Consider the following 15,052-nt stretch of genomic DNA (forward strand, 5'->3'; position numbering starts at 1 on the left):
AGACTTATTTTCATTCTGAAGGATAATTTATTAGGAGAGCTTATAAATAAAGATTGTATTTAATATTATAATAGTACAAAATAATTGTACAATTATTATGTCTTTCATCCCTTAATAAATTAAACTCCAATTTGTTAAATATTGATATATTAAATGCTTTAGAAAGTTCAAATTTTTGATTGGTTAAGCTTAAAATAGACTTGGATATCACCCATTCATGTTGCATTTTCTAACTTTCGAGGTTAACCAATAAATGTGTATTTATACGTAGATACATAAGCAATCGAACTCTAATTTTAAAAATTCTATCGCTAGAAGAAAGTGATGAAATATTAAAGATATTTTATTATTTACGATAAATAATAATTGATACATTTCATTTTAAGATATCCTTATTATTTATACTATTACTCGTATTTTATAGAAGTATTAAAAGTTTTAAAAATAAAAATTATTATTGCAATATTTTATTTTATGCACCAATATTAGATTCAACTTCAAAAATGCCTTGTTCTTATTATTACAATTTTAAATTTTAAATCTCAAAAGCTTAAAAAATAAATGTAGTCAAACCATGTGTGATATGTTATTATATTTGCTAAAGCCTAAAACAAGCAAAGTAAATTATTATCAAATTATTTTATAAGTGTTTTATTTTTAATCTTAAATAACATATTATACAGTTAAAATGGGAAATATATTCATTAATTGAATTACATGACAGTATTACAATTAATTATACATTTTATTTCATTAATAAGTAATTAATAAATTTCAATGATTTTTTTAGATATTGTAGCAATTGCTGTCAAATTAATAGTAATTTATTGACAAAAAAAAAACTATTATTTTTATTCTAATTAGGTGTATAATTATTTTTATTTATTTTTAAATTATAAGATGTACAAAATCCAGTAGTCTAGTCCTGTAACTTGTAATATTAGAGTTTAAATATTATTCTAACTGATAAGTAATAATACATTTAATTATGTCTTAACTATATTATATTCATAATTTTAAAACATTCTTAAAGAAAAAAATACTTATAAAGTTATAAATATATAATATGTATGTGCTTACAGTGTTATTAAAAATTAACAACAGAGATTTTATATATTTAAATAAATACATAATCTTTTATAGATAATTCCCATCACATATAATATAATTTGTCATATAAAATTATAAATATTCATTATTAACACTTCGATTATATGACTCAAACATAAAATAGGTAATTTGTGTTGAAGTGCCTAGGTTCAGTCATTATTTTTTAAATCTAAATTAACTACGAACTTATCAGTGCTAATTAATATCGGTTATGACAATATGACGATTAAAAATTATTTGTTGATGTAGCATTTGAGTAAATCGTGAATTTTGAATATTGTAATTTGTAAGTTGTAACGTTTAAAACATGCGGCCGTGTAGGCCATCATAAAATGACGTAGGTAATTCAAACTATCATTAACAAATGACTTATTTACGTAGGTATAATAAGAAAAAATGAACCAAAATATCATATCTATATCGTCTGAGTAGTGATATTAATATTTTCATAATTCATTCGGCACGATATTATAGTTTATAGTGAATAGACCGATATTATCTAATACAATATTATATTTTATACACCGATTGTTGGTCCCTACATCGATACATTGATTTTACACCGATTTTGATAATTTAATGAGTTTAATGTCTTATAGTTTATACGGACATCAAATCGTTACAATGACATAAGAATAATATTATAATAAATAAAATTATGTTTGGCGGACAGAGGCCAAACTACCAGAGGTTTAAATTTAAAATATGTGGCGGCTCGTGTTTTATCGTGCACGGGCGCACGGTCCGATAGCGGAGAACGTGACGGTAACGCAGGCGGTATTTTAACGTCACTCTAGCTGGCTGCATTGGTTTGTTATTGTTATTCAAAACGCTACAACTACTACAGTATAGAACAGCAGCTACTGCCGCCGCCGCCGCCGCCACCACAATAACGGGGTCCCCGTAACAACGTCGCGCCACCCGCGTACTGCGTTAGTGCAGCGGAGCCCGATAACAGAACGTCAGTAGTGTGCGAGACACGCGCCGCGGTCCATCGTTTTGCTCGAGCTTTAGGCGAAGATTTCTCGATCTCGTTATTTAGTCGTGTAGTCACAGCGGACGTGTGAATTTGCCACAGCAGCGATTGCGTAGTTAACTAAGCGTTAGACGCGAAAAATCGTTATAGCTCACCGACATTAGTCCTGGGCAGCCGCTTATACAGCAGCCGCGGAATGCCCGACGGTCGTCTTTTATTCACGGAAAGTCGTCGGTTAGCGGTGAAAACGCATACAGAGCTTCAGAAAGCAAGTTCGATCGATCGGTTTCACGGCAACGTTAATATTACCGTCGCATCCGCGACGATGTAGTATAGTTCCCGGTCATCCGTCAGATTTTCGGTTTACCACCACATCACCATTATTAGAGTCTTAACCCATTTTCGAGCAAATAAAAGTAATTTCGGTCAGTCGAAAAATATCGATTTTCGTTTGCCCGCTTTTAAAAAAAAAAAAAGACCGCGCGTAAGTTCGACGTCGAAAATATTGTTACCAACGTACTGTCGTATTAAATTGTAGCCAATCGAATACGAATCGGCGTCCACAACGGCGGACACCTACCTCACCATGAACGCGATGCTGGCCGCGTGGACGTTACTCGGCGTGGCCGCGTCGTCGGACCCGTGGCCGGCCGCCGCGTCCACCGTCGACGAGACAGCCGACTCTTACACGACCGCATACCTGAACGTGACCAGCTACGACGTGGCCACGGGCGTCGCGGTCCAGACGGAAAAATCGGAGATCGGCAAGTTCGGCGAGTATCACGTGGGGGCCGCCTCCGGGATGTTGCTGCACGTGATCGGCACGGACGGCGACCGCAATGGGTGCGCGCCCCCGGTGCATGGTGTCCAAGAGCCGCCTGACTCCGGGCCTTGGATAGCGCTGGTGCGCAGGGGCAAGTGCAGTTTTCAGACAAAAGTGGACAACGCGCGCCGGGCCGGCGCCTCCGCTGTGATCGTCTATAACGACCGCGAAGCCACCGACCTCGACAAAATGAAGCTTTTGCCTTCTGATCCGAGTGAGTACCTTATAAATAGTACGTAAAACCTACACTCGTGCTTACGATTCGTAGTCACTTGGTTTACGACCAAATTATGATTTAATAATATATATTTCGTCTCGTCCCCGACGTTGGCATCTCAACATTAGATCGCAATTTTTATATTTTTTAAATCGTTTAAGTTACACGTCGTATATAGGTACCCGTTTTACGGGAAGTTTTTCAGTTTCCCCGAGAGACCGTATAATGTAATCTTATATTGATTGGCATTTTTGAGAATATTCGCTACAAACAAAACAATTGGTTTATTATGACAAGACCTTGCTCGTTCACCTTTACAAAATAATGTTTTATTCTTGCGATTCTACACACGTTTGAAAAATTGCAGCTCCAAAATAATTACATCCACTGCACTTAATCAGCGAAGAAAAATAGCAAATTTTAAATACCTAAATTTACGGTTGATAAAAGTACTGACAATTTTACAATGTTGTACCATCAATTTACAGACTAATTTTTCAAACTGCTTCAAGCAAGATTGATCGGACAAAATTTAATACAGTGCCTCTATAATTTATTATGTCTTCTTGTGTTTCTCTTGCAGAATAGGTACCGTATACCACATGTTAAAAAATAAATACCCACGCACGAAATAGTTCATAATACAGGAACCCCGTGCACTGTCCTCTTTACAAACACACAAATTAACGAATCTTTTACAACGGTGAGGAGTATAGGTACAGCCGTCAATCGTGTTCGCCCGCGTATGAGCTTCGCACTCGAGAATCGTAGTTGAGCATGTCCGTTTTTAATAATAATAATATTTAATACCATTCAGGTGCGTCGCACTACTCGAAAACACTTATGTATAACCTGAATAATCTATAAATATTATGTACTTATTGTAGTATACATAATAATTTATTATTCATTATTTACTTGTACATATTATATATAGTGTATTGTAGACTAAACTACACGTAACCAGATTATTATTATTATTATTATCGACGATCGGCGGACTACAACAATATTGCTATAATATAATATTAATGCTATATTATTATCGTGTTCACAGTTAACCCTATCGACTATCGTCATTTATTCGTCATGTATTATTTTTTTTACTCTTTCGAGCAATAATAAGCCAATAACAATATTATTATCAGTGTTTAAATTAATCACTTTTTCTAAAAGTATTGTAATAATTATATAATTATTATTAATATAATATTTACAACGTAATATTTTTATGATTTGATATCCTATAAAAATACCATTTATCTATTTCTCAATAAATATATTTTTATAATGTATATTTACTTGTTAAAATGTATTATTCTATGTTATGCTTTTAAGCTTAATTATTGTAAGAATATAGATGGATTTCGTTGTTCTTATCAAAATATAACAAACGATTGGTTAAAAATAGTAACAAATTAGAATAAAAGTATACGAAAACAAAACTAATGATGATCAATAAAATACAATATTATTGAGACTTGTATACTATACTTACTAGTTACTACTGAGTTACTACTAGTTATTAACTGAGTATTATAATTAATGTCGGACCTTTTAATTATTAAAAATAATTTAAATTAGTCATTGACATATAAAAATGTTTAATGTTTATGTGTTTGGAATATATTTGTTTTGTCCATACTAAAGTAAATAACTTTATATAATATGTATACGAATTACTATCATAAAAATGTTTAACATATTTTATTAAAAATATGCCCGTGTAAGGAATATTTCTATTAATTATTTAATAAAACATTTTTATGGATTATTCTTATAGTACACTAAAAACATAAAATAGTTAATTCATGTTTAATTAATTATTTTTATTATTATTAATGGGTGATTCATTCCCTTGATTTTTAATTTAAATACTTATATCTATAATTTGTAGTGCCACCAATGACCACTTTATTTAATCAATGATTGCTAAAATAAATGAAAGTATACGTATTTTTAACGTACCTTTATAAGTAGGTGACAATGATAAAAACCTTTGATAAACTTGTAAATGAAAAATGTTATAGCTTTACTCGAAATAATTATATCCACTAATCCCTTGTTATATGAACTATGTAGATATAAGTTTATTTTGTACTTTAGGGAGATTGTTTTCGGTCTATAGAAAAAAAATCACGAAAACGATAAAAATTGTACGTTGCGAGACCGATAATATCAAAATTATAATATACTTTAAAATTTTCAAACATTATTATTATACATATATAAGAGTATAAGTTGGTCCACCCACATTAGAGTGATGATGGTAAAATTCTATTGTCTTGGCGGTGCCGCTACACGCGGTAACGGTAAATTGTGTTCAGATATACTTTAATATTAAAATATTAGATGCGTTTCTATCAAGCATAAAACGCGGACGAATACAAATTCGGTACATCAAAATGTACCGAACAAGCGAATACTATATTTTGTGCAATTCGTTCTTGTTCGAGTCAGCGGTGGTAAGATCAAATAAAATGATGTCTATTCGATGTGAACGACATTCGGATATTATACTCGGCCCGTCATCGTCACAATGATTTCTTTGCACTAGTGAAGGCTAGTGAACGCTGGAGGACGAATAAGTCTGTACCGTTCAATATCTATCGAATACTCGTGTACAGCACCGTTTAGAGTGTTTAGACTATTCTTTAGTGTTCATTATCCAGTGTGTTCGATAGTTATGACGGGCTGAATGCAAAATAAATAAATTTATTAATACAGTTAAAACTCTCAAGTCTAAATACTAGACACTATCGGTTGCTAAGATTTTTCCCGCTATTTGAAGGTTCTAATATTTTGCGAGGGTGGGAAGGTAAATGAAGAAATATCAAAATACATATATATAAAAAAATACGAATAATATGTACATTTATACTATTTACATATAATATATACTTGTATGAATTATTGTTTAAAATAAAATCAGTTATTGAATGAGACGACTATTTCCTACGAGGGATAAGATAAACTATAATAATATGAAAAATGTACATTTTAATAAAATATATTATACTTATAATTACAGTAAAAATTATTAAAATCTAGCCATTAAAGTGTCCGTTATTTAAAGTGTTCCGAATTTAGAGGTTTCCTGCAGACAAGTAATGAAAATATTACCATTTCTGAAAAAACGGCCTTTCTTTCATGTTATGCTTATGTGATCGGTACATTTTGATGTACCAAATTCAAAATTCGTTTGGATTCGTTGCTTAATATAAACATACTTTAATACCACTACTGCTAATGCCACAAATAGTATGTTAGATATTTTTTTTTTTTAAATGGGTAGAAATTAATAGTTAGAAATTTATTTAGTTTGTATTATGACTAATACTAGCTATACTTATTTTATTAATACACTATTTGAGCACCCTGTCCTTTTTTTATGAAATTGAGTTCTGCTTCAACGGAGTATCAAGGTGGTACCGTACACGGGTCTACATGTTTTAAAGAGCCCCCTCTGCCTTTTAAATTCTATACTTTCTTAGCTCATTTTGAAGTACCTTTAGGCTTTACCCTATTGTCAATTTACTGTGTCATTATTATATTATTATAGCTGAGATTTTCTAAGACACAGAATTATTCAAATGATAAAATTTAACTATCATGATTATACATATTTAACCACAAACCATGATTATTTTCAACATAATAATTACTGTTACTATTTATCCACTGATCTATTAAATATAAAGTCCTTGTTATTATCAAATTGAAAATTATTATCATAATGGACATCATGTTACCACTGAAAAAATCAAAATAGAAACATAACAGATTTTATTTTTAATAATTACTATGAATTACCATTTTGTGTCATGGTGTCCTTTACCTGCAGTTTTACCTTTATAAGCATTTATTTGAATTTAATAATTATACTACAATTTTTATCCATAGTAAACAATGTAGATGTTTTTTTTATGGATGAGTGATGTTATATTATTTGTAAAATTAGGTAAGGTTTGTTGGTAAGAAATAAGTTAATATTTATTTCTATTTTATAGTCATACCCATATAATTACATAATATTACAATATACAAGAATAAACGGAGGGTATTTTGTTATAGTTCAGTTTTTAAAATATTTTGGTAATATTTACTAACTACCTAGGTACTAACAACCATCTGATAAGTGATTGTAGAAAATTATAAAAATATAATATTTACTATTATAATACGGTATATTATACATCCGGGTGATTTACCTGGATACATCCATCGTAAATTTAGTGAATTTACTCTAACAAAATATGGGAAGTGATTATACGCAATATATCCCAATCTTCATTCCCCAATATACCTAACACTGTGCGTCTATACCTATATAACAATTTAACGTAAATAAATAACTTAATAGGATGGTGGTTATTAATTTATAACTTTACATAAGCTATCATAATATCTTATGTTTTAATCATTTCACTTTTACATTATACATATTATATATATTGGTATTATTATAGTTTACAGTACAATAAACCTACAATATAATATGTTATACGTAGTACTCATTAAGTATTGAAAATCCATTTATATTGACTGCACAGATAATATGATTGTGTTTCTTTGTAATTTCTTTTTTAATATTATTATTTATATTGATAAACTATGTTATACTAAACAAAGTTACCTAAAGTATATGTGTGTGTGTGTGTGTATGTATGTGTGTGTATATATGACTATGAGAACTGTACATAATATATATTATCTATTTAGTGAAATAATAATTGTGAAGTGCTTTGCAATCTTTATATCTCTACTCTACTTCTTATGTATACCTATAGGATATTAGTACATAATCTAATCAATTAAATATTTTTATTTATATAATATACACTATACAGTGTGATCACAATTTCAGGTAATATTAAATACTTCAATCATATGTATATAATGCAGTTAAATAAATACAAATAAATCACATAAAAAATGTAATATTTAAATATTTAACATTATTATTTATAATTCAATGTCCAAAAATGAATCATAACAAAATGTACATTTCAGTACTTTCTAGACCACCCTCTTGAAAAAAAAACTTTCAATACAAGGCCATAGGTCTGAAATATTTAGTGTTACCTGAGATCATGATCAATCTGTATACATATAAATACTCATTAGGTAGAAATTACAAATTTAAATTTACGGCTGTTTTAATCATTAATAATTATATTTTTATTGGTTGATACAAGAATACATCAGGTATTTAAGAGAGTATTTTCATGTTATTTCATGTTATTAATTAACGGTTAAATAAATAGTTCAATAAAAATATTTAATTTATTTAAATGAACTAGATTTAGCATTCATATTATATTGTTTTCTTAAAAACAATTTTACTCTAAGTCTCCGGCTAATCAAAAGTTTTGACCATTCAGTGTGAGTTATTAGTGTTAGTTTATAACGTAAACATGACAGATTTAAAATTACATAACACAATGAGGGATTCTAGTTTTGATACGGATACGATTATTGGATTTCGTATGTGCCAAAAGATCAGCTGTCTTGAAAACAAATTTTTATCTCCATACGAAAATTAACGATAAACCTATGCTTAAAATATTTGAAGTGTCATACAAATATTTAATTCATCTTTATGTATGTTTTTATTGAAACCTATCAGGTTTAGTTTTTGTTAAGTTTCTTCTTTATATTAATATACAATATATAAATATTTATTATTAAAATAAATGTGTCTATTTTATTAATATAATATTGATATATTATATATTAAATTATTTCGTTTAGTAAAAAATTATAAAAAATCATCCACAATAATAAATATTTGTTTTGAAATAAATAAAAAAAAAATGTTTTCATAAACAATGCAAAATATGTAAATCCTTATCATACTAAACTTTTAAACTCTGATAAATATAATCGTATATATTATTATATACAATAATAATAAATTGTAATAGATTAAAAATTATAGTGCGATTTTCAAAATAGGTAGATATTTAATGGCACTAACATAAATTAGTTTATTTTACACAATTATCGACCACTTTCGTGCTTATAATACTAATCGGATATCAAACACACAATGTTTTACGAAACTTTTGGCTGCTCCCCATTGCCAAGGTTTTGTCTGTAGTGCCAAGCAATCTATTTTCGTAGTTTATTATTTTGTACCAAACGAAATAAAGCGGACGGAAAAATAATTTAAATTGTGTTAACAAAATAAAAACCGAAAAACGAGGTCGGCCGCTAAAATTTTACACATCTCTGCAGGAAGTCTAAGGTCGTAACCTTAAAATAATAATAATCGAGAAAAATGTTTATCTTTTTATTTTCATCCTTTCTATCCGTTCTCTAAAAATATTAACGAACCTTCGTAAGTATGATGTTCTTTTATTAATTTAATTATATTTTTAATGCTTTATTAATGTTCTCTTAAAGTGAATACAATTTCAATCGTTATCATTTTCGTATGGATTTCGTCTTATTTACGAATTATACTTAAAAACAAAACATAATTTGTATTCTATTCTTCTCAATTCTTATGAGTAAATTGCATTTTGACCTCGGTTAGGTTAGGTAAAACCAAAGGTGCGTCTTGTTTTATACGTTTATTTCTGTGCAAATAGAACAAAAAAACTTCTAAACAAATTATTTAACTTAAAACAGAGATTATAATATCCTTTGTTTAAATCTCATTGCTTATATTTCATACGAAGTCGACAATTTTAACACACTCTACTCTTAAAACCATCTGTGTAACTGCTGTAATCTCATTGACACATTTATAAATATTATAAATAGTTAGGAATAGTTATAAATTAATATTAATTATATGATAAAATTTAAAACCATCGTATAAAGTTGGCCTCAATGAATTACATCAGATTGCATTTAGTAAGTACGCAGAATTTATATTTGAATCATACAATATTATCTATAATATTCCTATCGCATTTAGTTACTACGTTTAAATATTAGATCATTATTCGTTAGACTTTAATTCTTAAAAATATATATTTTGTTTAGATAGATTATGTAAATTAATTAAGATGTGTAGAAAGAAATAAATATAACGTATACAAAAAAATATTTAAAGCAGAAAATCAGAGGGCTATACCACTTAAAATTCTTTGAAGCCATCTAAAAAATTAATAAGAAATAATAATTGTAATATTTTTCTTTTTAAACATTATGTGTAAAAAAGTATTAGGTACATACAAAATATTTTACTCATAGTAAAAGTGGTTAATTTCTTGACTGAAAATAAAAATTACTCATTTTCTATAAACTGCTTGCGTCAGTAGCAACTTCCATTATATTTTAAAAATAAATTATAAACAAATTGTAGAGTTTGCTACTGCTGCATATAATATGTATACAATAAATTAAATAAATCGTTATATACAAAAAAAAATGATTCTCAACAAAGCAGACAAATAATTTGAACTTGATAAACTTTATAAAATTAAATTGTACACTTATAAAATATTTAAATTGAAAATGTCATGAGTTCTTAAAAATGTAATAATTGTAATTTAAAAAAATAAACTCTGAGCTGAGGTAACGATTGTTTTTGTCTAAGAATAAATGATTATATTTATACTCGTATACCTAGTTATAGTTAATAATTTTTAAAAGAAGTGGGCAAGAAGGTATAAATAAATAAATATTATAATTAAGAAAATTATTCATGTTTTGTTTATAATACAATTATAACTATTACGGTGTGTACATTGCTTACAAGTTTAATATTTATTTGTTAATAGAAAATAATGTAATACTTTTATCATAATACAAAATAATATATTCACTAATCACTGATCACAATTAGGTATTCATAAATATAAAACTATTAAAAAAAAAAAAGGAATTTTATCAAAATATTTCATAAGTCAATTTAATACATTTAAGGAAATGTTAAGACACATTACATGCAATGATGTCGTTTTACATTGTTAATAGTCACTATAAAATTTTTGACCTTCTATAAAATTATTTTTATATGAAGACTATCAAAAATTGATCTTAATAGACAATGAATAAAATTTGTAATAAGGTAAAGTTTTTATTTTTTATATACGGAAATGTGGTTTATTATCCAAGATCAATCTTTTATAGAAAAGATGTTTGGTGACGATTTTTTGAGGATTGATTAAAAGCTCTTCAAGTTTAACCAGTAGCGTAGCATGAAACTTAGTGGCCCTGGGACCTTTAAAAGTTAGAGGCCCTCTTTAATGTAATGGTACAGGTCCTGTGGCCTCCCAACTTGGACTTAACTAGGAGGCCTCGGAGCCTATGCCCCGTTGACCCAGGCCTAAATACACCACTGAGTTTAACTACCATATAATGGACCAATTTTTAGTAATTAGATTATTGAATGCAATGGTATGTATGCAAATTTCTCAATGTTGAGGAGTAGTTGATTATAAATAACGTATGTGTGGCTTTATTGCAAGCGTATATGTATTTTTGTCCCGGTCGTCACCTCATCGGTGGACCTTCGTCTAACGTTTCATAGTTATATCCAGTAAATTTTGATGTTTGCTTGCAGAATTAATACATTTATGGATCGTATGGTATTGATAAGTTCGTTAGAAAGTTTTTTGTGAAAAGAAAGTTCGAATAACTTAATAAATAGAACGATAATATACATGAGAAACAATATAATATACGTTCAGTGCCATCTATTGTGATAATAGTGTACTGTGTACATATAGTATACTGTTTAGCTTTTAGTGATTATGTAGGATACAATTACAATATCCAATTACAGTAGATAAAAAAAAAGATGGGTTACTTACTAATATTTAGATACAAAAATTCAATATTTGTATAAATTTCAAATCTTCACCTTTCCTAGTTAAAAAAATGTATAAAATAATTGAGCATTAACACAATTTAACTAGTGAATAATATAAACACAATTTCTATAGCTAATTAGAATGCTCTAGTAATGTTCATTAATAATAGGCTAATTTTTTTTATAATATATAACATTTAAAACTATTTTTAACATACATCTTCAATTTATTTTAGAAATTAATTATTATTATAGTATTTATTCATTGTAAATACCAGAAATACGTAGCAGGATGTTACAAGCTAAGAATTTAACGTGTAACTCCTCATTTTAATAATACCATGTATATGAGTTGTTAACTCTGAAATGAATAAATTGTACCTAGATAATAATGTGATCAATATGGAAGAATTGCATTTTGGAGGATGAAGGTGAATGTTAATATTTTATACAGAAGATTTAAATTACCTCATTATGGCTTACCTCAGAATTTATTCCATTAAACAGTCTCACATCATTCTCATTTTAACTAATCAATCAGAATTATGATGATTTAATTTTATTTAAAATTTTATCCCATACTTTTACATGTATACTTTCGTGTATAAATTTATTCACTATAAAATACTTCTATAAAATGTAGAAAAAATTGGTTGAACCAGATTATTTCATAATATCTATATTTATAAAATATTTACTTATTATTTATTATAATCTAATGATATAAAATACATTACCTAATATAATTTAAATAGGAGATTGATAATTGTTATATGTTTTTGTACGTATACAATAGTCAATAACTGTCGACTTTGTTAAGTTGTCCTAATAAAATATTTTTGTCAGTTATTGTGTTTAACTTCCTTATCTTCTTTAAGAATATTATATAACTAATTTATGCTTTATATTAATCAGTATTTAAAGTTACACAAAATTAAAAAGCATACTGTAAATTTTATTTTATTTTGCCCTAGTTTATTCATTAGTTTTCTGAACCAAAATACTTTTTTCGCTTCCATCGATCCATCGATTCCATTTTCTTGAATATTAACAAATTACATATATTATAAATATCAGAAGTATTAATTACATTTACCTTAAGACTTCATTTACACATAATAATTTTTTTTAAAGATAAAATTGTATTCTATGGGTTGTTAGTTGTTACGCGTCTACGACAAGAATCACTGGTCAATCATTTTTATCAAACTAATAAAATATAATAATAAATCTATAGTAATAACATTTTGAAAATAGATAATTACCTATTTTAAATAGAGGAGAAATTATCTTCAAGCCCTCTGCGTACCAACGTACATTTTTAAGAACATAAGTTTAAAAAAGAAGCATTTTAATCAATAAACGCTGTTAAAGGTAGGGAATCTAAGTCTCTCACTTTAACGCTTTGTTTTTTTATTTTTTTTCGTCATGAACAAACATGTTAAATTTAATAACTATGCATGTTAGTTACTAGTATAATATATTTCAATATTTCATTAATTACAGTTTAGTAGGAAATTATTCTACTCTATATAATACAGTTTTTATACGATTAAGTTTACAATACGCCAATATATTATACAAGATATAAACTTATAAATACAAGTTATATTATTTGTTTTTATAGTTTCCAATTTCAAAATAGTTTTCAGTAATTTTTTATAGTTTAAGATATACTTGTATTATATTATATATTACACATTTTACATAAGTACATTATACATTTAAACATCTATTAAATACCTTGATTTGGAACTTCAAGGTGGCAATGTTAGTTGTCTATCCGGCTTCCGCATAATTCAATTTAATATAACCATGTTTTTATGGTATGCTTAGAATAATCAAAATTATTTATTGTCTTTAGAGTGATCTAGACAGTGTTATTATAACTAGTTATAGCATTACATAATATATTAATTAGCATATATTTTTTTTTTATATAATATTTATATACCTTATGACTAAACATAGATATACTTGTTCAGTATTTCTAACGACCCATTGCACATGACGCTAGTACACAAAAACTATCATCTATATATCTAAATTCTAAAAATATCACATATAATATAATTTATATATATTAAGTTCTTACGTATTGTTTAGTGTGTTTTTAAATATAAAATAGTTGAGGTAATTTTTATTTGAATTTCTACTGAGTGATAATTCAATTATTATTCATCGCCTGTTAGATTTTTTTTATAAAACATTATTATCAAACGAATCGTCCGAATTTATTCTTGTCGCGTTTTCTTTTGTCTTACACAATAAATAATATTTATTCAATATACGGAATATAAATTTTAATTATATAATATACGCAGTAAAATAGCAACAAAGGTATATCATTGCAGAACTATACAAAACGTAATGCGGACGCCGGACACTCATAAAACTACGAGAGTTTAAAAACAGAAAGTACAAAACAATGATTTCTTTAGTAATTCCATGATCATTTATAATCGATTTTTCATGTTAATATTTGTTTAGTTGATTATTCAATAATCCAAGATATTTTATTTGCAAATATGAAAACACAAAAAAAAAGTTTAAACTGTTCGTTTGAATAAATTATTAATGTAATATGTGTTTTGGAACTTTGAAAGAGATAATAATTCAAAACAACAAACGACTTTAACGTTGTGCTTATTAGTAAAAAGTAAAAACATAGGTATTCTACGTATAAACATTGTATCGATTATGTTCAATATTATAATTAATATAGGAAAAAAATGTTTAAAGCTATGCACATAAAACTCATTAGATACTGTGCATAACTGCGTACAATTTAAAATTATAAAATAACTTCAAATGCTTGTTTATAGTTTCATAATAACAAAACTATACCTAATATATTAGTACCTATTACTAAATGCTATAAGCTAGTATTATTTTGTTTTGAATAATATAATGATGGCTCTTATGAAAGTTATAAAAGTATGTAGATATTTCATCTTTATGCATTTTTCGTCTAAGGTACATATATACTTATAGATACAATAAATCATATAGTATATGCAATATTATGCATATATGCATCTCTTGAGATTAACAAAACCTTAACGTTATTAGATATTTATTTTTCTAAATTTCTTAGTTAATTTAAAAAAAAATATGAAATTGTATTTCATTTTTTATATATATATATATATAGAA

General features: G+C 27.2%; 1 protein-coding gene across 5 annotated transcripts in view; it reads left to right on the forward strand.

Annotated features, from left to right (window-relative positions):
- Positions 1–1,994: 1,994 nt before the first annotated feature.
- The window catches only part of LOC132920083 (E3 ubiquitin-protein ligase goliath), a 54,116-nt gene continuing 41,058 nt past the window's right edge, over positions 1,995–15,052 (forward strand). For 2 of the 5 annotated variants that reach the window (XR_009660690.1, XM_060982150.1), the window contains exon 1: positions 1,996–3,123. Coding sequence is in view for 2 of the 5 variants with exons in the window: in XM_060982150.1 (XP_060838133.1) it covers positions 2,673–3,123 (451 nt within the window). In the remaining 3 variants the exon portion in view is untranslated. Of the gene's footprint in view, positions 3,124–15,052 lie in introns of all 5 variants that reach the window. The other 3 variants (XR_009660691.1, XR_009660692.1, XM_060982151.1) reach the window with 3 other exon arrangements.

Source organism: Rhopalosiphum padi, chromosome 2 (genome assembly GCF_020882245.1).
Source record: "Rhopalosiphum padi isolate XX-2018 chromosome 2, ASM2088224v1, whole genome shotgun sequence".
Lineage (NCBI taxonomy): Eukaryota > Metazoa > Arthropoda > Insecta > Hemiptera > Aphididae > Rhopalosiphum > Rhopalosiphum padi.